The 19,430-nt window shown below is 50.6% G+C and overlaps 1 protein-coding gene across 20 annotated transcripts in view; it reads left to right on the top strand.

Annotated features, from left to right (window-relative positions):
* Positions 1 to 19,430, top strand: part of CLASP1 (cytoplasmic linker associated protein 1) — a 268,556-nt gene that overhangs the window by 222,579 nt on the left and 26,547 nt on the right. For 11 of the 20 annotated variants that reach the window (XM_067742183.1, XM_067742188.1, XM_067742189.1 and 8 more), the window contains 6 exons: positions 59 to 165; positions 4,063 to 4,179; positions 8,539 to 8,689; positions 14,059 to 14,305; positions 16,348 to 16,538; positions 18,540 to 18,668. In XM_067742183.1, the coding sequence (XP_067598284.1) occupies positions 59 to 165; positions 4,063 to 4,179; positions 8,539 to 8,689; positions 14,059 to 14,305; positions 16,348 to 16,538; positions 18,540 to 18,668 (942 nt within the window). The remainder of the gene's footprint in view (positions 1 to 58; positions 166 to 4,062; positions 4,180 to 8,538; positions 8,690 to 14,058; positions 14,306 to 16,347; positions 16,539 to 18,539; positions 18,669 to 19,430) is intronic. The other 9 variants (XM_067742204.1, XM_067742203.1, XM_067742201.1 and 6 more) reach the window with 1 other exon arrangement.

The following is a 19,430-nucleotide window of genomic DNA, read 5'->3' as shown; positions in this document are numbered from 1 at the left end:
GCGGAACTGTGTCCTGTATTTATCCCTCGCGTGATGGAGCTCTTCTGCCTTCCCCCAGGGCTCTCCGAGCAACACCATTGGCCGGACTCCCTCTCGACATCCCAGCAGCCGGACCAGCCCCCTGACCTCCCCTACCAACTGCTCCCATGGGGGCCTGTCTCCAAGGTAATGCCATTTCAACAGAAGTGAAGACACTAAGGCACCCCGATGACTGTCTAGTTTCCTTCTAGGTTGTTAGACCAAGCTTAATACCAGAAAGTGTATGGGTACCAGGAGCCCACGGCTCCTATAGCCCTCACACAAATCTTAACCGTGTCACTTGGGGCAAAGTGGTTAGCTTCTATGGTGAAATGAGCGGTTTCTGCTGAATGGTCTCTGAGGTTCTTCTAGCTCTAAATGCTTTCTTCTAGTACCTTAAAGATTTTAAAACTGAAAGTTATGTTTAGAGCCCTGTTTCATGTAGAAAGCATTTAGGAACTCATCACCTACTCTGTCAGCGATAGGAGCACCTACGGGTATTTGATCGTCTAACTAAACCCTTTATAATCAGTCCACACATGGTCTGGGGTAGTTTCCACCCAAGTGGCCATTCTGGACTCACGTTTGAAGGCGAATGCTGCTCTGAGAAGGGATTGAGAACCTGAGAACTAAAACTGGATCAGCATTTTCAGACTCCTGTTGGGACCATGTGAACATTGGCCTAACAGAGTCTGGGGCAGTGACTTAGAAAGAGAAGAGAGTTTGCCTTGAGATCTTTGGATAACATTTCCCATCTGGCCAGAGCCCTTAGAAGTCCCTGCACGGCGGCTTTCATGACCCCCTGGCAGGTGTTGGAGTTTCTCATGGCCCCACTCAGAGTGGTGACCCTATAGGCCACAGCTTTTAGGAAGGAGCCAGAGGCTGGACCTGCAGGGGTCATGCATGTGTGTTTGGCTTCAAGAAATGCAGGGCTTTGAGATCACTAACAAGAATCAGGAGGCTGTGTCTTAAGGGTTGCTGACACCACAATCTTAAAATTGGAGGAAAATGTCACAAGTATGCCGTGTGCCATACCCTTTTAAGAGTTACCTCTTCAGCTGGAAGATAGCAAAATGTAAGTGCCTTCAAATTTAGATTTTTTTAATGCTCAAGACTCTTCCAAACTCCTCCATCCTTACCACTGAAGTTGTCTTCAGTTTCTCAAGTTATCATATAAATATTTTGGAAAATGTCAAATTTGTGTTTTTCTCTTGGAGAAACGAAGTATTTTGTATACTTAGAGTATCCTAGTGTTTATATTGCTTTATGTTTCATCCTCCTAAGGTCCCCTGGTACTGTATGTAGGTAGAATGAAGCATAGCGTTATGTTTCCAGATTTGGTCTGTGTGGTCATGGTTTCAGCAGGCTGGTATAATTAGACGCTTGAGACCAAAAACTAATGGAAACATGTCTGACTTTCCCCAAGTGTGTCTGTGGCTCAGCGCACTTGTTTTTTAAATGTTACCATCTGTATCAAAACAAACGGTTTGTCTAAAGTGACCCCAGTGTTGGCAGTAAAATCATGGAGTTCTCCTCCTCGGTAGGAGAGAATTTTATGGAGAAGTTGTCTTCTCTGTAAATTGTTGCCTTTGTTTAGAAATGGTACTTCTGCAACATTGGGAAATCTTTTCCTCCATAACACACAGTTCATACTTCTTATTTTTTAGTTATTTCATTAATAGGGTGGCACATTCTTTAGGTAATAAACAAAAGGTAAAATTCAAATGAAGTATTTTGTTATATGTGCTCATGGTCTAAGTAAAAGATTGGTGGGAGCTGCTAGCATAATCCAGCAGAGCTAAGACTTGGCTAGGTATTAAGCTTCATGGATGTCCAGATTATTTAAAAATTCTAATTTAGTTTTCCACGTCACCATATTCATTCTTAACTAGCCTGGCCTAAATGTTTACTGTTAGGGTTACAGGTGAGTGGAAGAAATGGGGAGACTTATTTTCAATCTTAAAAAGTCCAAGTGTGACCTAAATATTTTCTTATCAAGCAATTCTTCTTAAAGGGATTATTTAGTTGTGTAATTTCTTTCTTTCTTTTTAAACACAATATGCCTTCAGTCAGTGCATAAGTAGCCAGAATGGCCTTAGCCAACTTGAATTCAACAGGAGAAATAATTTTTCTCACAACCAGAACTGTCCAGAAGTGGGAAAAGCTGCCCCCATGTCGTCATATCACGGGAAATATTCAAATGGGCTACATACGTTCTACCAGGAAATTTATGAAAGGAATGAACTCTTGCACTAAAGAGGAGAATGTACTGGGTTACCACATTCTAAGTAGGGATAGACCAATTCTACAGGATATAATCTCAGCTATTTTTCTGAGCGGTGCTCTTGAAACATTTATTTTCTATGACCCGCTATTTTATCTTTCCCATTGGATGTTAGCTTTTTGTCCTTAAGGGGAAGAGTTACTGAGTTGTTTGTTTTTAATCTAACTTTGAGTATCAAAATAAACTAGTTACTTTTTTTTTTAGTCCAAAAATTCTACACTCAGATTATGCTGGGAATAAGAAAATACTCTAACATGATGAACACATTTAATTTGATAGTTTAAAAAAAAAATCGCTAGTGAGGAATTCATTTTTATCCACCCAGTAACATTAGAGAAGCCGTAGCAAACAAGTTAGACTTCTGTGGAAGTTCCATCCATCAGTCATCATTTCTGTGGGAGAGAGGAGTCCTGCTTATTCCCAGCGAGCAAACAGATGCTCCAAGTCTTCGGGGAGAAGACGAATGGCCTGGAGTGTTCCATCATTAAACACACATTTGCCTTTCAGCTCATCTTACCGAGTGTGATCGATGCTAATTGAAAAACAGAGTTGCAAGGGGCTTCAGCAATTACGTGCAGTCCGTTCCCTTTAAGATAGGAAAAGCACGTGGCCGTCCTCACTCTGGTCTGCTGTGCATTCTTGACAAACATGCCGTGGAGCGCTCAGCAGATAACCTCTGGTAACCCAACAACAAAAGGCAATTTTAGGTGGATTTTACACTCATCCCGTCAGACGATCAAGCGTGTGCACAGACTCAAGGTGGGGATCAAGCTGGAGACCCCCTCCCACAGGGAGGTGCTGGCGCATCCTCTTGGTCCTCCCCCTACTGGCAGGGCCCCAGTTGAGGGGGTCTCCCGTGTCCTCTTGTGCCGCTGACTCAGTGTGTGGCCTAGAGGAGGCCTTTGGCCCTTCTGTGCCACGGTGACTGCTCCCCTCCACACCTTGTATTCCTTATAAAATGGGGCCTTCGCTGTCCTCAGGTGAAGACCAGCTCTGGACCACTGCTCTCAGAACCGCCATGAGTGCCGGGGCAGGCGCGCTGCTCCGTAGGGACCCTGGTCCTGTGGACCCCTTGGCCTGGTGTCCCATTTGCGGTCAGCTCAGTTCACGCCCGTCCCGTGTCTCTGGGTCTGTTGAACTGCAACAGTTGTTAGAACTCTGGCGGGGCCTTTGCACACCCAGGTCACTTAGGGACACCTGCCAGGTCAGGAGAGCCTGTGTTCTCAGGCGCACTTTAGTCCTCATATCAGGTCACGTGAGCATTCCCCCCTCTCGGAGCCAGCCTGTGGGCCATGGCCCGCCCCCCGCCCCCCCAGTGGTGCTGTTGTTTTCACAGAAGGAAATACCCATCTGAGGGTCGTCCTGGTGGGGGGACGCGTTGTCCCCTGCCTGAGTGATCTGGCCGGGTGGCACCCTCCCTGAGGCTTCCTGCTCTCGTCCCTTTGGTCCCATTTGAATTAAGGCCCATGAATCCTTCTTTGGTTCTTTCTGAAATAACTGATTGCATTATCTGCAAGTACATCTGTGTTTTTTGCATGTAAGTGCTTGTAATTTCCTTTACACACACACAGTCCTGTTGTTGGAATCTCATGTGATTTAAAAACATAAATGCAGGACTCAGAACTGGTTCTTGCCCCCGGATGGTACAGCATGACTCTGGGTAGAGCTTTGTCAGGGAGAGGGGCTCTAGGACACAGAGTGTAGTGCCGCCCTTGCCTGTCTTGTCTCTTTCTCTGACTCTCGTCTTCTGATCACCACAGTCGGTTGTGGGGTTGCAGTGCCGATGGGTGGTCGAAGCAGCCAGCTCCCTTTCCTCAGCCTAGCTCCATCCCCACCGCTCCCTCCCACAAGACTCTCAGGCGCCCTTACTCTCCCAGGTAATGAGCTACCTGTTCCACTTCTCTGAGGTGTCACAATATTATTGCACTTCCAACGTCGCCTCAGGTCTCTGGGGAAGCCTCTCCGCCGCCTCCGGCTGAGACCAGCGGGGCTAGAGCCTTGGTGAGAAGTGTGAGCCAGGGGCGTGGCCTCGGCCAGACCTCTCGAGGACGCTCCTACGGTGCCCCCAGGAGAGGGGACCATTGCATCAACTGGCCACATCCACCGACATCTGTGGTTGCAGCGCTCGGGCCCTGGAAGGGGCTCGGGCGACGCATGCCGTCAGGGCCGCGACCGGGCGCGGTGTCCCCAGCCTTCTGCTCGACCGCACCGGGCTGCTTCCTCCCGAACCTGAGGTCCTGAGTCCTGCTGTCAGTGGTGTGGGCCAGTGTCCTTCCTGATGTCCCGTCCTGATGTCCCGCATGTGCTGATAGTCTGAGGACTCAGATCCACAAAGGCAGCCCCGAGAGGTGCCCTCCCTGTGACATCCCATATAGGGGGCCCAGCACCGGGCGGGAGAGCCGTGGGGTCCCCACAGGCTTCCGGCTGAATGCGACAGTGCTTTACAAAGGAGGCTCCATGGGCTCCTACGGATTCATGTTTGAGGGTCTCTTAGGTGCTTTTTATAAACGTCCAAAGATCAGAGGATCCCTTCCCTGGAGCCCTGTGATTACATGAGCAGAGGACGGAGCAGTCCAGCTGCCTCTGCTGTGTGAGATGACTTTGAACCCTCTGTGATAGGACGAGGGTAAAGACAAAACAAAAAACAGAAGTCTGTTACTTTTGAATGCCTCAGAGATAGCTTTTGCACAGAAGATTTACATTCTTACTTTATGTCCTCGACACAGTGAGACTGTATGTAGTAAACAAGCCAGCTAAGTGTTTTAACAGCATCTTCCTTCGGAAACTCTCCCAGTTCTGAAAGTAGCTTCTAAAGCGTGCAGAGACGCCTGTGGTGACTGTCCAGATGCAGGTTGGGGCACGGGCACGTCGACAGTGACACGGCTGCGTCCTCAGTGTTAATAAAGCGTGCCACTGCATTTGTCTTAAAGGTTAGTCATGCCTCAACGTATCAGACCGGTTGATTGACCGTCTCCCAGTACACTGACCTGTGTGCCTTACTGGGCACCAAGCTTCACCCCCAGCCAGTCTTCCCATCCGGCCACTGAGACCACCCTCCAGAGGACATCTGTTCCCAGAATCACCTTTTACGCGTGTGTACAATGCTACAGCTAGCGCTTCACAAACAACTATCACTTCTGTTAACTGTCGGAGGGAGAGAGAGTGGACCCAGCGACCTTTGCACTTAGAGAACCTATCGGTTACATAAAACTAAGAGGAAATCTGTATCTTTTCTCTTTGCTCTTCGCCAAAACCCTATCGATTCATGAGAAGGAACAGTTATCCTCATTCCACACCTAGTATCTTTTCCCTACAAAATGACAAAGAAGACGCTCTCAGAAGGCACACTTCCTGTCTCCGGCTTTTCTTTCCTTGGTGACCTGACCTCACGCATCTCCCCGCCTGCGCTGTGCAGCCTTTCTGCAGGGTGAGGCCAGAGCCGCCTTCTGCCCCGGTATTGGGTGCCCTGGCCTGACCTCAGGTCAGTGAGTATTGACCGATTGAGCAACTCTTCCTAATCTAAAGAACCCTATGGAAACCTTTCTGGAGTCTAATCACAGTGTTTACAGACTCCTAGGACCTGGCCTTTAACCTAAGGGATTATACCTCCGAGCTAAAACAAGACAGAATGTGAGGGCGGGTGGCAGATTGGGGTTCACCCAACCAGGTCTCTTCTAAGCAGAGCTGCTGCCTCCCCCTTGCTGTTCCCTTGTGGGTATTGCTTGTCGGGACCACATCACCTGTGATTCCCTGATGACGGCATCCACGGGAGTGTCCCTTTTTCCCTATGAAATATGGGCTCACGGGTATTGACTGGAAAAAACGCAAACGCCAGAACGTGAAATGGCAAGGAAAGCAACACTGTCTGCTTCCCTTTAGAGGAAAATAATGCTCTCTCTCACCTGGAGCTCACAGTTTCCACTTCATACCAAGGAGATGCTTCAAAGCTCAAGCTAGTGAGTCTAAAAGAAGTGTCCCCAATAGATTGTGCCTGGCCGTGCGCACGTTCTCCTAAATTGGAAGTCTGAGTTGGTTTATTAATTGAACATAAGAAGGAGGAACATTAACTGGCAGAATCCTTTATTTTCCTATTTTAAAGAGAGGCTGCTATCATGCTAAAGTTATGTGAACCGAAATGAGGTATTTTAAGAAAGTTCAGGGTAGGAATAATGGGATGAACTACATGAAACCTAACATCTTCTGAAGCGACATGGAGAATAATATTGTGACATCCCTTAAAAGCTGAACGTCCCCCAGACTTCCTCCTGTCCATCCCTCCATCCTTCCTGTTTTGTTTGGTTTTTTCCCTTTTGCATGGGCTATGTTACTCTTTTTGGTTGTTGTGATTAATAGTATTTTCAGGCATCTTTTTACATCTCGTATACATATTTTTTGTTTCAGTCACATTCAACCTTTATTTATGAAAAACGGTGTACTGGCCAGATGTATAAATGCCTTTGCTCACACATAAGCTGGTGCTGTGCTGTTCTAGAAGGGGCCGGGGAGGGGAGCGGTCAGGGGGCCCCAGTGCTCCCCAGTCACGCTTTCTTCATGCCAAAGGAGTATTAGATAATGTTATGAACTTAGAAGGGGTTGAAATCTTGAATTCTGTTCAGGTTTTTTGATTCTGCTTCCTGCCAGCGTATACACGGAGTCTTAGCTGTAAACGTGTTGAATCTCACATTGCTTTTTGTTTGATGGCCAGAGCCAGTCTTTGAGTTGGCGTGTGTTTTTGTGAGCTCTCCAAGTGCAGTTGGGGTGTCTGTGTTCTTTCATTCATCAGAAGAGAAGAATGGGTTCTACCTGGGCCAGGTTTGCAACAGGAGAGTGAATTCATCTCACAGGGTGAATGAATTCAGATCTTGTACTCTGGCAGGACCCATCCGGCCTTAGAAAACACTCGGGTCGTTACAGCCTCCAGCCAGTAGAGGTCTGGCTACTCCAAGTGAGCGCTGTTCAAATCTTGTCTTGTTCATCTGCCCAAACCTTTAAAAAAAAAAAAAAACAGTGTGTGTGTTGAGGGGGAGGTTGGTAAACATTTTTTGTTTTTAAGTTACAGGGAAGTTTCCTCTCAACAGAATGCACAGGCCTGGCTGGGTTGCCCTTAGCCGGGGTTCCCACCAGTGGGTGACTGGTTTCAGTTATTTCTCTTTGGAAGAAGAGAAAGATCGGTCTTCTTTAGTCCTTAAGAGTGAATGTTGTTGAATGCTTACTTATATACAGCCAAGGATTCTTTTAATGTCCTTGGCAGTTCTCAGTATAGCTCAGGACTGTCTGGAGATAAAATTAGACCGACTCATCCGATTTTTTCTTGAATACTTTCTTGGAGCAAGTGACGGTTTATTCTTTTTGAGGGAAGGTAATGGTTTTTGTTCTTAGGATCTTCTGTCTGTTTCATTGTACTTTTCAAACATCTAAAGGTCACCTGTTGATACACTGCGTTACGCCAGAAGGCTGTTGAGGATTTTTGCTTTACTTTGTGTTTTGCTGTGTACGCTAAATGTCTGAAAGGACGACAGTTGACGTCACTTTTCTGTAAGGGACAAATATCTCTTGCTTTTTGGAGTGCTTTAGATATTCATCTGGAAGTGTGACTCATCTTTATAAGATCTGCTTTCACTGTAAAACTCCCACTATCCGCGTCTAGAAGAATTTGGTTATTCAAGCCAATTCCTGGATTAGATGGCCTGAGAGGCTTTCAGGAGTCCGTTGGTGGATCTGACTTCGAGGCATTTTCTACTCTGGGGTTTTATTTCATAGGTTTCTGATACTGGTGAGCATCACCCAGCTTTCTGAGGTCATGCACTTTGCTCCTTTAAAATTTGTGTGTAATAACTAGCTTTCTTTTCATTTATTTGTACATTTGAGACCAGTAACAACCAAACTGCTTTTTTCCATCTTCAAGATACGAAAGTTATTTTTCCACGTCCATTAACCTCGTGCATCGTCACCAGTTGTCACTCTTTGAGTTCCTGCATTCTCGTGGTTCTTGTTTCCCACTGGCTCTTATTGAGTGCTGATGTCATGTGTTTGGGACCAGATCTGACAAGGAAGCTGTATGATTCAATTGTCCAGTGGTGGTACTCTTAACAAAAGATGTCTTCCTTATCATTCCAAATCACCTAAAGAAACTATAATTATGTCTTACTCCGTAAATGATTAGAAGTCATTTTTACCCATACCTCAATTTTATGCATGTGCCTTAATTTAAGAAATGAAATATTTTTGCTCTTTAGCATGCTGGACTATGATACCGAGAACCTGAACTCTGAAGAAATCTATAGTTCTTTGCGTGGAGTGACAGAAGCCATCGAAAAGTTTAGTTTTCGAAGCCAGGAGGATCTGAATGAGCCCATTAAAAGAGACGGCAGGAAGGACTGTGATGTCGTGAGTACCCGCAGGCTAACAGGGCCATTCATCAGTGAGGGGGCGGTCACCACCCAGGCCGGTAGAGAGCGGTGTGTCCCTTAAGGGATACTCCTGAACGCTGACCGCGGGGATTACTGAACTCCAACATTATTTTTATCTCGTAGTTAGAATGGTATGATTTTAAGAGGCCCAAGGCAACTTTACGAAATTGCAGCAGCCCTCAGCTATCTTGGTGAAGAATGTTAAATGCCCTTTTTCTCAGCTGGCTTTCATTTGTCCTGGAGACGTTTTTGTTCCTCTGATATGATAAAAACAGTGAGCCTGCGCCCGACGCCAGCGTGGCTCTCCGTGAGCTGCAGCCTCCTCCAGAGGGGCAGAGTGGCGCAGGACAGATCTGCAGAGGAGACGATGTCACCCTCTGAGCACGGAGGCCACGAGGTCACGAGGCACTTGTCGGGTCAAGTAGGAGGTTGTCGTCTGAGAGGGGCCTGTGAGAAGGCAGAGGGATGGGAGTGGGCACGGGGCGAGGGAGAGGGTGGGCGTGCCCTGGTGTTGGGGAGGCCCTGGGAAGAGAAGGGCCCTCACACCAGGGGGTGCACAGCCATCGTCCAGACTACTCTGGGGTCCCTGAAGAATCTGAAGGATTTTTAACCAGGGAAGAGCCATGGTCCCACGCACGTCTGAGGAGGGTCGCTGTCACTCTGCGATGGGGAGTGACCCAGGAGGGAGCTGGGTCGTGTAGCGCGTGAGCAGAAGCGGGAGAGCCGGAGAGTCCGGCAGGGACTGTTGAGGAAGTGCTGCTGCACCGCAGTGAGGTGATGTCACGGGGAGAAGAGGCGGTGTGGACCCCTGTGGAGCGCAGTGAGACATCCAAGCAGACGCAGCCATGGGCCTTCGGGTGCGCAGCCTGGAGTTGAGGCTGGCGATTTGGGCTGCAGGTGGAGGTTTGAGGGACACTGACTAGATGCTTGATGGTAACTGAAGAAAAGTAAGTGAAATCAGGCAAGTGGAGGAGGGTAAGGGCCGAATCCTCAGGAGCATCACCACGAAGGGAAAGACAGAAGAAGCGGGCTCAAGAAGGAGAGCAGAGGAGAATGTGGCGCCCTGGAATTTGAGGGGGGCTTTCGGGAAGGATGTACCAGCCAAAGGGGTCTCGAGTCAGACGTGGACTGAAAGGGCTCCACTGGATCTTTTTTTTACTGTCTGCATTAAATAGTCTATTTTAATCTAGAATATTTAAACCACACACAGTTACTCACCGGTGTTTGGATGTAGGGCCAAGACCTTTTCTTTGAGATTGGGCCCCCGTCTGGACTTCCATCTTCTTTTTCTTAAATAGCTTTTAGACCTAATCACAGTCTGCAGTTTCCAGGGTTAGTTTCTCCGGGAGTCCATTGGGTGTTGTGAGCAGAGCTGAGAGCAGAGCTGGGAGTGGACACGAGGTCACAGTGGGCCGAGGGCCGACTCGAGCACAGGCTGGAGCGAGGAGGGGCCGACGGCGGGTGTGCAGTGGGAGAGACCTGGCCCGTGTGGCGAGAAAGGTGTTGGCTCTGCAGTGGGGGCAGTGGACGATTCATGGACACGGGTCCTTAAGGACGTGGGGAGGTGGCGAGACGGGGGCCCTGGGGGAGCGGGTTGGCCTTAGCCAACCGGGAGCGGGTTGGCCTTAGCCGGGAGAGGAGTGGGCCTGTGGGAGCAGGACTTGGAGGGTGTCCACGCTGGCAGCTCTGCTGTCCACGGGCAGCGCTTGTGCTGAGGAGACGGGAAAGGCTTCTGAAGTGCATGCGAGGAACTTGGGGTCGGGTGTGGTTCTGATCAGGGAAACAGAAGTCCTGCCAGGAACAGCAAAGGCCCCAGGAGAAGCTGGATGACGGAGGTGTATAGCCAGCATGTAAAGAAAAGAAGGAAGAAAAAACACCTTTAGAGAGAGCCACCATTAACACTTGGGTGTGCATCTTTCTATCCCCTTAGGTGTACCTGTACATGTCTGTGTGTGCAGGGGTGTATGGAGTGTGTTCTTTAAGGTAAAGCTGACTTCATAGGGTGCCTCCTGTGTGGTGTCATCTTTCATGTGCCTTCTTGTGGCTGGATGATAGTTCAGCGTAAGGATGTCCTCGGTGCCCTATTTGGGAACGTTTAAGTTGTTTCCAACTTTTCAAAGTATGAAAAAACACCATGCCAGATGTTGAAAGGAGTGGGGGGAAGGTGGAGAGAGCAGGCCCGTACCAGGATGGGGAAGCGGGGGGCCAGGAGGGGCTGCGGGACTGGCAGGGGGTGGCAGACGGGGCGCTGACGGGTCTCGGCTCAGAGGGGCGGGGAGGGGAAAAGGAAGAGTTGAGGAAGTCCAAAGTCAGCATCTTCGCCACTCGTCACCAAATGTTAGCTAAGAAGCCGCTATAAAAGTGCACTAAGTGTGGAAGAGTCAGGCACCCGCATCTCTCTGCTCAAGCTTGACCAGCGGGCCCAGTCTGGTCAGACAGAGTCCGTCAGGGCGCAGGTCACATCCAGGGGGAGGGTGGGTCACACAGGCAGAGACAGACACAAACGCGTGCATGTCCAGCCTTCCGGGCAGTTACAGAAATCCCACAGGCAGATTCTGAGGTTCCATTTCTTTGTTTCAAGTAGAAATTAGAGCACTTGATGCCAGAAGGGACATCGGGAACGAGTGTAGTACTGATGGCCTGGAAAATTGATGCGGCTCTTTTGGAGCTCAGTGAAAAGGCATATTCAGCAAAAGCGATTTTAAGTTTCATATCCTTTATCCAAAAATCTGACTTCTGGCAATCTGCGCCGAGTAACAAACTTGACAAAAGGGAAGAAAGACGTTATTTACACAAAGTAGCTTATTTCAGCATTATTTATAATAGCAAGAAACAAAAACATTAAGGAAAACACAGAAGGGGAATCAGGCAGTAAATCTTATTAAAACACAAGAAATAGTGGTGTGATTAAACATTATGGCTGCAAAGTTTTTATTTACGTGGGACGTGCTGATCCTTTGAGGAAAGCAAAATATATGCTGTTCTGTGCACTGTGATTCCCACTCTATAAAATCTGCATGCAGACTAAGACTGGGGTAATATAATATACCGAGTTAAGAAAGTACAATTTTGTTGTTAAAAGTGATTAGTATTAGGAGTTTAGTTTTCTATTTTTCTTTTTTTTAATAAATTATTTTATTTATTTTTGGCTGCATTGGATTTTCGCTGCTGCGCGTGGGCTTTCTCTAGTTGTGGCGAGCGGGGGCTCCTTCTGGTTGCGGTGCACGGGCTTCCTCTCACTGCGGTGGCTTCTCTTGTTGCGGAGCACAGGCTCTAGGCACAAGGGCTTCCGTAGTTGTGGCTCTCGGGCCCTAGAGTGCAGGCTCAGTAGTTGTGGCACGTGGGCTCGGTAGCTGTGGCTTGTGGGCTCTAGAGCTCAGGCTCAGTAGTTGTGGCGCACGGGCTTAGTTGCTCCGTGGCATGTGGGGTCTTCCTGGACCAGGGCTCCAACCCACGTCCCCTGCATTGGCAGGCGGATTCTTAACCACTGCGCCACCAGGGAAGCCCTAGCTTTCTTTTTTGAATGTCTGAAGTTTTTAAACCCTTTCTCCTTTTATAAATAATCTTTTCATTATATTAATCATATACGTTTTACTTTTAGAAGAGAGTTACAAAGAGAAAAAAATTAAAATCATCCATGAATCATCTTATACCGAGAGAAAACCCCTGTTAAGTCTCATTTTGTTCATGTCTGTACACATATTATATATTCTTTTATATCCTAACAGTTATATTAGGACAAAATCTTCTGGGTGGGATGTGTAAGAACCAAACGCATCCCAGCAGTTCCACTAGGTGTATATCCAAAGGAAATGAAAGAAGGGACTTGAACAGATATTTGTGTACCAGTGTTCAGAGTGGTGTTAGGCACAGTAGCCCAAAGGTGGAAGCAGCCCGAGTGTCCATCAACAAATAAACGGATAAACAAAACGTAGTGTGCACATGCAATAGAATATTATTCAGCCATAAAAAGGAATGTAATACTGACACATGTTACAACGTGAATGGACCTTGAAAACATTATGCTAAGTGAGATAAGCCAGACATAGAAAGACAAACACTGGGTGATTCCACTTATATGATGTCCCTAGAACAGTCAAATTCATAGAGACAGAAAGTAGAACAGAGGTTTCCAGGGCTGGAAGGGGCAGGGAGTTATTATTTAATAGGTACAGAGTTTCGGTTGGGGAAGATGAAAAAGTTTTGCCCAAAGTATAACATAGTTATATGTTACACATATAACAAAGTATAACATAGTTATATGTTACACAATGGTTACACCACATTGTGAACATGTTTAATGTCACTGGATTATACGCGTATGAATTACATGATTGACTTTTTAACATACATATATAAAACTACAATAAAAACCGCACAAAGGCATAAGCGTGGGTGACAGCGGTGCACCTTGTCAGCAGCACAAGTAAAAGGTGCCACAGGGCTCACCAGGGTGGTCTGGCTGCCTGGAAGTGGTTCCCCCACTGTCCTGTAGTCACGCGTCTGAGATGAGGGAAGTGACCGTTTTGCTCTGTCCCCTTCAGTCAGCCACACTTGCTCTGTTCCCTGCAAAGGGAGCCAGACAGGCCAGTGTGCACAGAAGAAAGGACCTCGGGGAGAGAAGGGGGTCAGAAACATGACACAAGGGCCAGGGGCCCAGAGGTTTCACTAGTTGAAGACAAAACTCAGCACATATCAGGAAAAACATTTTCAGACAATATTAAAGACCTGTTCTTTGACCAGTGTAAAGACCAGTTCTGAGAGTCAGAAATCCCCAAAGGAAAAGCCATCTGCCTGGGGGATGTCATGTTCTCCATAGTGAGACGTTGCACCACTTGAGGGGAATATAGCAGGGGACTCGTGGGTGGTGGGACCACTGTAGGTCTCGAGAGGGTCATCGGGGGAGCGTTTGTCCATGGCGTTGTGTCAGGGTGTCAGTGAGAAAACCCGTCCTGTCGGTGGTGAAGGAAGTTGGCTGGGGTGTTGTGGGCACCTGAGGTTCCTGGGGAACTGGGGGTGCCAGGTGTGCAGACTGCCTTCTCAAGGGCTCCTCAGAATTTCATGTCACTAATCTGTCAAAAATGAGTCAAATTAGTCAGCAAATGCAAAGTAAAACAGACATTCCTTGTAAACTAATGAATGAATAGATGAGAACATCAGCGTGTTCTGTCCCCTCTGAGGTAGCTTATGAGCTAGGTATTTACAAATGGAGGCACTAACAACCGTCCTTTTGTCAGTGGCCAGACTTCAAGTGAGAAATCTCTGGCTCTCCTAATAATTGTGAAGATTTAAAGGAAAAGTTTGAGACAAGCACTGAAAAGGAACTGACAGTGTGTTGTGCCCCAGGTGTCCCGCGACGGTGGCATCACCTCCCCCGCCACCGAGGGCCGGGGCGGCAGCGACGCAGTGGAAGGAGGCCGGACGGCTCTGGACAACAAGACCTCCCTCCTCAACACCCAGCCCCCGCGTGCCTTCCCGGGGCCACGGGCGCGGGACTACAGCCCCTACCCCTACTCGGACACCATCAGCAGCTACGACAAGACGGCCCTGAAGGAGGCTGTGTTCGACGATGACATGGAGCAGCTGCGAGACGGTCTGTCTCTCCCGGTGCCACTCCCACCCCCCACCCCCCAACCAGGGCAGCTCCGGGCACGCGAGGGTGGACTGGGGGCCTGCTCTGCTCAGTCGTCTGTGTGCCTGGGCGCGGGGGCACACAGAGGATCCATGGGGAAGGCCTTGTGAGGAACCACGACCCGGGCGGCGGTGAGAGCGGGGCGTGGGCAATGGGGCGCCCGGGTGCAGCCTCTGGTGTGCGCTTTCCCGTCCAGCTCTGTGGCCGGGAGGCCCGGAGCCCTGGTGGGTGGCTTCCCGCTGCTCTCTCAGCAGCATTTGAGCCAGGTCTCCCGAGCTGCTCGTGTCACCTTCGGTGCTGTGGGTGGGGAGGGGATCTAACCTGCCCTGGGCACCTGCGTGGCGTGTGCTGGCTGCTGAGACAGGGATCATTCCCATCATACGGGTTAGGAAACTGAGGTCCAGAAAGGTGAAGTTACTGCCCCAAGTATAATAACGCACTTGATATGGAGCAGAACTGGTCTGGGTTTTTTTCTGACACTTGTGTTAAGACCAGTGTCCATTACTGAGTAACAAGTGAGTGAGTACCTATTGCTATGAAGTATTTTTATCTGGAAGTTATTTTTTTCTCTTTTCACCTCACTGGCGTGTTCATGTGTTCTGGTTTATTTCAACTTAATAATTAATTTAAAAAATCTTATATATGTATACTTTGTTTCCAAGCCTGCTATTTTATGTTGTTTTCAATTTTGAATGAAGAATTATATTAGGACCTTAAATCAGAATTCTAAGCAGTTAACATTCAGTGAAGGCCTACTGTGTGTCACAAAGGTTGTGGCTTGCCAGGGCTGGCTGTGCAGGGAAACGAGACACAGCCCCCGGCCCCAGAGTGCAAGGCCCCGTCAGGGGAAACAGGCTCATCGTGGTGGCAGGCGTAGAGGCGAGGGCCATGTTAGCAGTGGCTGCTGGATCCAGGGGAACATGAAAGGAAGAAAACTGCGCTCTCGGTGGATCAGGCAGTGATGGGACCCTAAGACAGAAGGGAAGGCCTTCCACGGTCTGAAAGCACAAGTAGCTTCGGGGCTTGAGAGCGTGACCCCTTGGCTGTTGATTGCTACTTGCCAGTGGGGAGCAGGTCGGTCTGTACCCAGCCGTCCATCTGCTGGGCAGGAGGCTGGTGGTGGAGGGTTGACTTGGACTTGCGCTGCCTAGGAGTTGTGGACCGTTGCCTTTCTTTGCTCATAGAGCTGGCACAGCGTTTTAACTTACCCAGTTGTTGGTCTTGTTTAAGACAGACTGGAGATTGGGATGTTGGCTGTAATTTATCCACTAACCATATGCTAAAAGGCGTAAAGGAAAAGGTAGGATGGCAGGGGCGGAGATGAGAGGGTTCTTGAAGACGTCAACTTTCTCATTCTTAGAAGCTAAAGAAATATGTGAGTACAAATTTAGGTTCCTAATGATTTGTCTTTGTTTTTTCATCCTTTCCACTTAAAGTGAATATTCAGAGTTGAGGTCTCTTAAAACGGGGGTCCCCACCCCCTGGGCCGTGGACCGGTACCAGTCCGTGGCCTGTTAGGAACCGGGCCGCACAGCAGGACACGTGAGCGACGGGCGAGCGAGCGAGGCTTCATCTGCTTCCCATCGCTCACGTCACCGCCTGGACCATCCCCCACCCCCAGCCCCGGTCCGGGGAAAAATTGTCTTCCACGAAACCGGTCCCTGGTTCCAAAAAGGTTGGGGACCACTGTCTTAAAAGAACACAGAAAGAGAAAGGATATGTCCCTCTTCCATATAAACCACACCCAAGTCCCTGCAAGCAGTTACGCTACGTGATGTTGGCAGGCCTGGCCGTCTGTGAAATAGGAGGGAAAGAGGCCGGTCAGGTCGGGAAGGGCGCTGCGTGTTGGTCCCGGAGCACTGGACACCTGTTCTCACCCGTTCTCACAGTTAACCTGGCTAGGTGACCTGCTGGGGGTGTGACGTGAGGCCAGCGCCCAGCGCGGCCCACCTCCTGGAGTCAGGAGGGCGGGGGTGCTGAGCATCTGTCTTGTGTCCCCCAAGTGCCCATTGACCACTCGGACCTGGTGGCGGACCTCCTGAAAGAGCTGTCCAACCACAACGAGCGGGTGGAGGAGCGCAAGGGCGCCCTGCTGGAGCTGCTCAAGATCGCGCGCGAGGACAGCCTGGGTGTCTGGGAGGAGCACTTCAAGACTGTCCTGCTACTGCTGCTGGAGACGCTGGGGGACAAGGACGTGAGTGACCCCCCTCCCCTCCCCCCTCTCTCCCTCCCTTTCACTCCCCTCTCTCCCCCCTCCCCTCCCTCCTCCCTCCCCTCCCTTCCCTCCCCTCCCCCCTTCCCCCTCTCCCCCCTACCCCCTCTCCCCTCCCCCTCCCTTCTCCTACCCCCTCTCCCCTCCCCTCCCCCTTCCCTCCCCCTCTCTCCCCTCCCCTCCCTCCTCCCTCCCCTCCCCCTACCCCTCTCTCCATCCCCTTCCCTCCCTCTCCCCTCCCCCACCTCCCTCCCTCTCCCCTCCCCCGCCTCCCTCCCCTCCCTCTCTCCCCTCCCCCTTCTCCCCTCCCCCTCCCTCTCTCCCCCTCCCCCTCCCTCCCACTCCCTCCCCCCTCCCCTCCTGGGTGGCCAGGCCTGGGCCCACAGCTCCCCTCCACTCCTGTGCTGTGCTTCCTGTTGGCACCAAGACAGCTTTCAGGTTTTCTGGACCCAGTGAGTTAGCGGAGACAGGCCCCACCCTGGCCTCCACGCAGGTTTTTCTGTTATTGGGTTTGTAGTCGTTGAGGGAGATGTGCTCCCTCTTTGGTCCCTTTCACAAAATTTCTTAAGACTTTGCTAGTGTAGGAATGTGGCTTGTTATTTTTATGATGGGGTTTTCTTCCTTAGGAGTTTTATTTATGCTTCACACGCAGTTGAGAAATCAGAGGCTCACTTTTGGAAGACCATACGAAACCCTACTAAAGGCGCCTTCCCTGGGGCTCTGTGTTGGTTCACTCCTGCACTGTTAACCGTTCCAGCGACAGGTCCCAGAAGCAGAGATCATTACTGTTTTCTGTTATCGTCCATTATTATTTTTAACGTAGAAAGCTGTCTCCATGCGGTGACACTTGAATGTGACTCTTCAAGGCGTGAGCACCCTGATCAGAGGCCCACCTCCCCCCCACCCCCGCCTGCTGTGCAGCCGCTCCCTTGTGTGTGTGGCAGCAGGAGTAAATGTTAGGACTTCCCTGGATTAAAGTCTAGAAGTAAAACTCCATCTCTGTGCTCCAGGCTTCGTGTAGGTCAGCAGAAGCACAAGTACAGTAAGTGTGGTGAACAGCTCAAGGGGTAGGACCAGACAGATTTCGAGGAAGTTGGGCACGGCCCAGGGCAGAGGTCGTGCCCAGGTCACGTTGATGGTGATCTTAATGGAAGACAGGTGAGCAGAGGCTGGCGAATGTCATGGTGACTCCAGTTGCTCTCTGGTGCTTAGGGACGCATGGTTTGGTGTGGGGTTAATCAAGGTAGAAGAACGGCGATGACTTTTCTTAAGACAAAGTACCTGTTGGCACCTGAAGCGCTTCTAGTGGTTGGCCTTGTCAGGAGGAGAAACGATGTCATGGAGAGGGCAGGGGGTGGTGTGTGAGCCTGTGGCTGGTGCAGGTGAGTGGCAGAGAATCAGAATGTTCTGTCTGGTGTAAACCCCATTCTCTGTTGTTGAGATTAGGGGTCTGTTTGGAATGGCTTTCCTCCATACTCATGACTCAGGCCTCAAGTAGCTGGAGTTCTGTACACGTTCCCCTCGCCCATGACCTGCTCACGTAGAAGGTCAGGAATATCGGCAGGTCTCCCACTGTCCTGAGAGAGTCCACTGTCTGACAGGTCGTGTCGATGAAACATGTAGGTGCCCTTTACATAGGGCATAGGGCTGTCCTTTTACATAGTTTACAGATACACACCTGAGCCTCAGAAAATCTGGAGCCGCCCCCCGGGAGACTGATAGTGAACTTACCAGTCGTCCTCATTTGGTCTCATTCAGGAAGCCTTCCTGGGGTCCCTCTCAGGTGCCGGGTCCCGGGATGTCCCCGCAGGCACAGCGCCCACCCTCGTGGGAGCCTCCGTCCAGGAAGCCTGGCGTCCATGTCACGGTGCCTGCAGGGCGCTAGGGACCCAGGCCTGGGAGCCGGTCTCGGGGCCCCACTGGCCATGTGCGCAGAGAGGCGCCGCGAGGCGTTTGCTGATGTCCATCTCTCCTCTGCCCCAGCACTCCATCCGCGCGCTGGCACTCAGGGTGCTGCGGGAGACCTTGAGAAGCCAGCCAGCAAGGTTTAAACACTACGCGGAGCTGACGATCATGAAGACGCTGGAAGCCCACAAAGACTCCCACAAGGAGGTGAGCCAGCCTCTGGCGCACAGCCCTGCCGCCGCGGGGTCTGAGCAGCGCTGCGGGCCCTGAGCAGCGCTGCGGGCCCAGTGCCCCGGCGGCAGGGCTCTCCGAGCCTGAGCCTCATCCGGGCGGGTCTGCCCTTTCCCCTGCGGTCAGGGTGGGGATGGAGATGTGCAAGCCTCGCTCTGGGCCCTCGGCCAGGCTCCCTCACCCGCAGGGCCCCGCTCTCCTCGGGGGACTGTCACCCCACCGCCGCCCACGGGAGAGCTAGGTGAGGCCGGAGCGTGCGGGCGGGCTCCCCCTACAGGCTCGAAGGACTGGAGGCGGCCCGCCCGCTCTGCGGGCTCCGGACGCGTGAGGCATCCGCACTCTCCTCGCGCTCCCGTCATGGGGCAGGGAGGGCGCGGTTCTGGGCCCGACGCGTGTGCACGCAGAGGACAGTCCGTGCGTCCTCGTCCAGTTGCTTGCTGGACTGTCCCGGGGCCTGCCGCCCACAGTCCTCTGCGTATCGAGAGATGGGAGGTGGGGTGGGTGGAGCGCCCTAAAGGGAGATGGTTTCAGGGACGCCTGCCAGTGAAAGGCACTGTGGCAAACAACCGTCTAGTTCCAGGTTTGGAAAACTTAACTTGGCGAAACAGTGGGTTTGACCCCGAAGTGAGACATAAGCATGTGTCAGTTCAATCTTTTGGCTCCCGTGTGACTCTCGCGAGCACAGCCGTGGATTAAAGGAACTGTGATTAGAGCAGTTCTTCTCTTCACAGCGAGAAT

This window comes from Pseudorca crassidens, chromosome 6 (assembly GCF_039906515.1).
Source record: "Pseudorca crassidens isolate mPseCra1 chromosome 6, mPseCra1.hap1, whole genome shotgun sequence".
Classification (NCBI taxonomy): domain Eukaryota; kingdom Metazoa; phylum Chordata; class Mammalia; order Artiodactyla; family Delphinidae; genus Pseudorca; species Pseudorca crassidens.
Note: the sequence above shows the minus strand (reverse complement) of the source record. Positions and strands in the feature narration are given on the sequence as shown.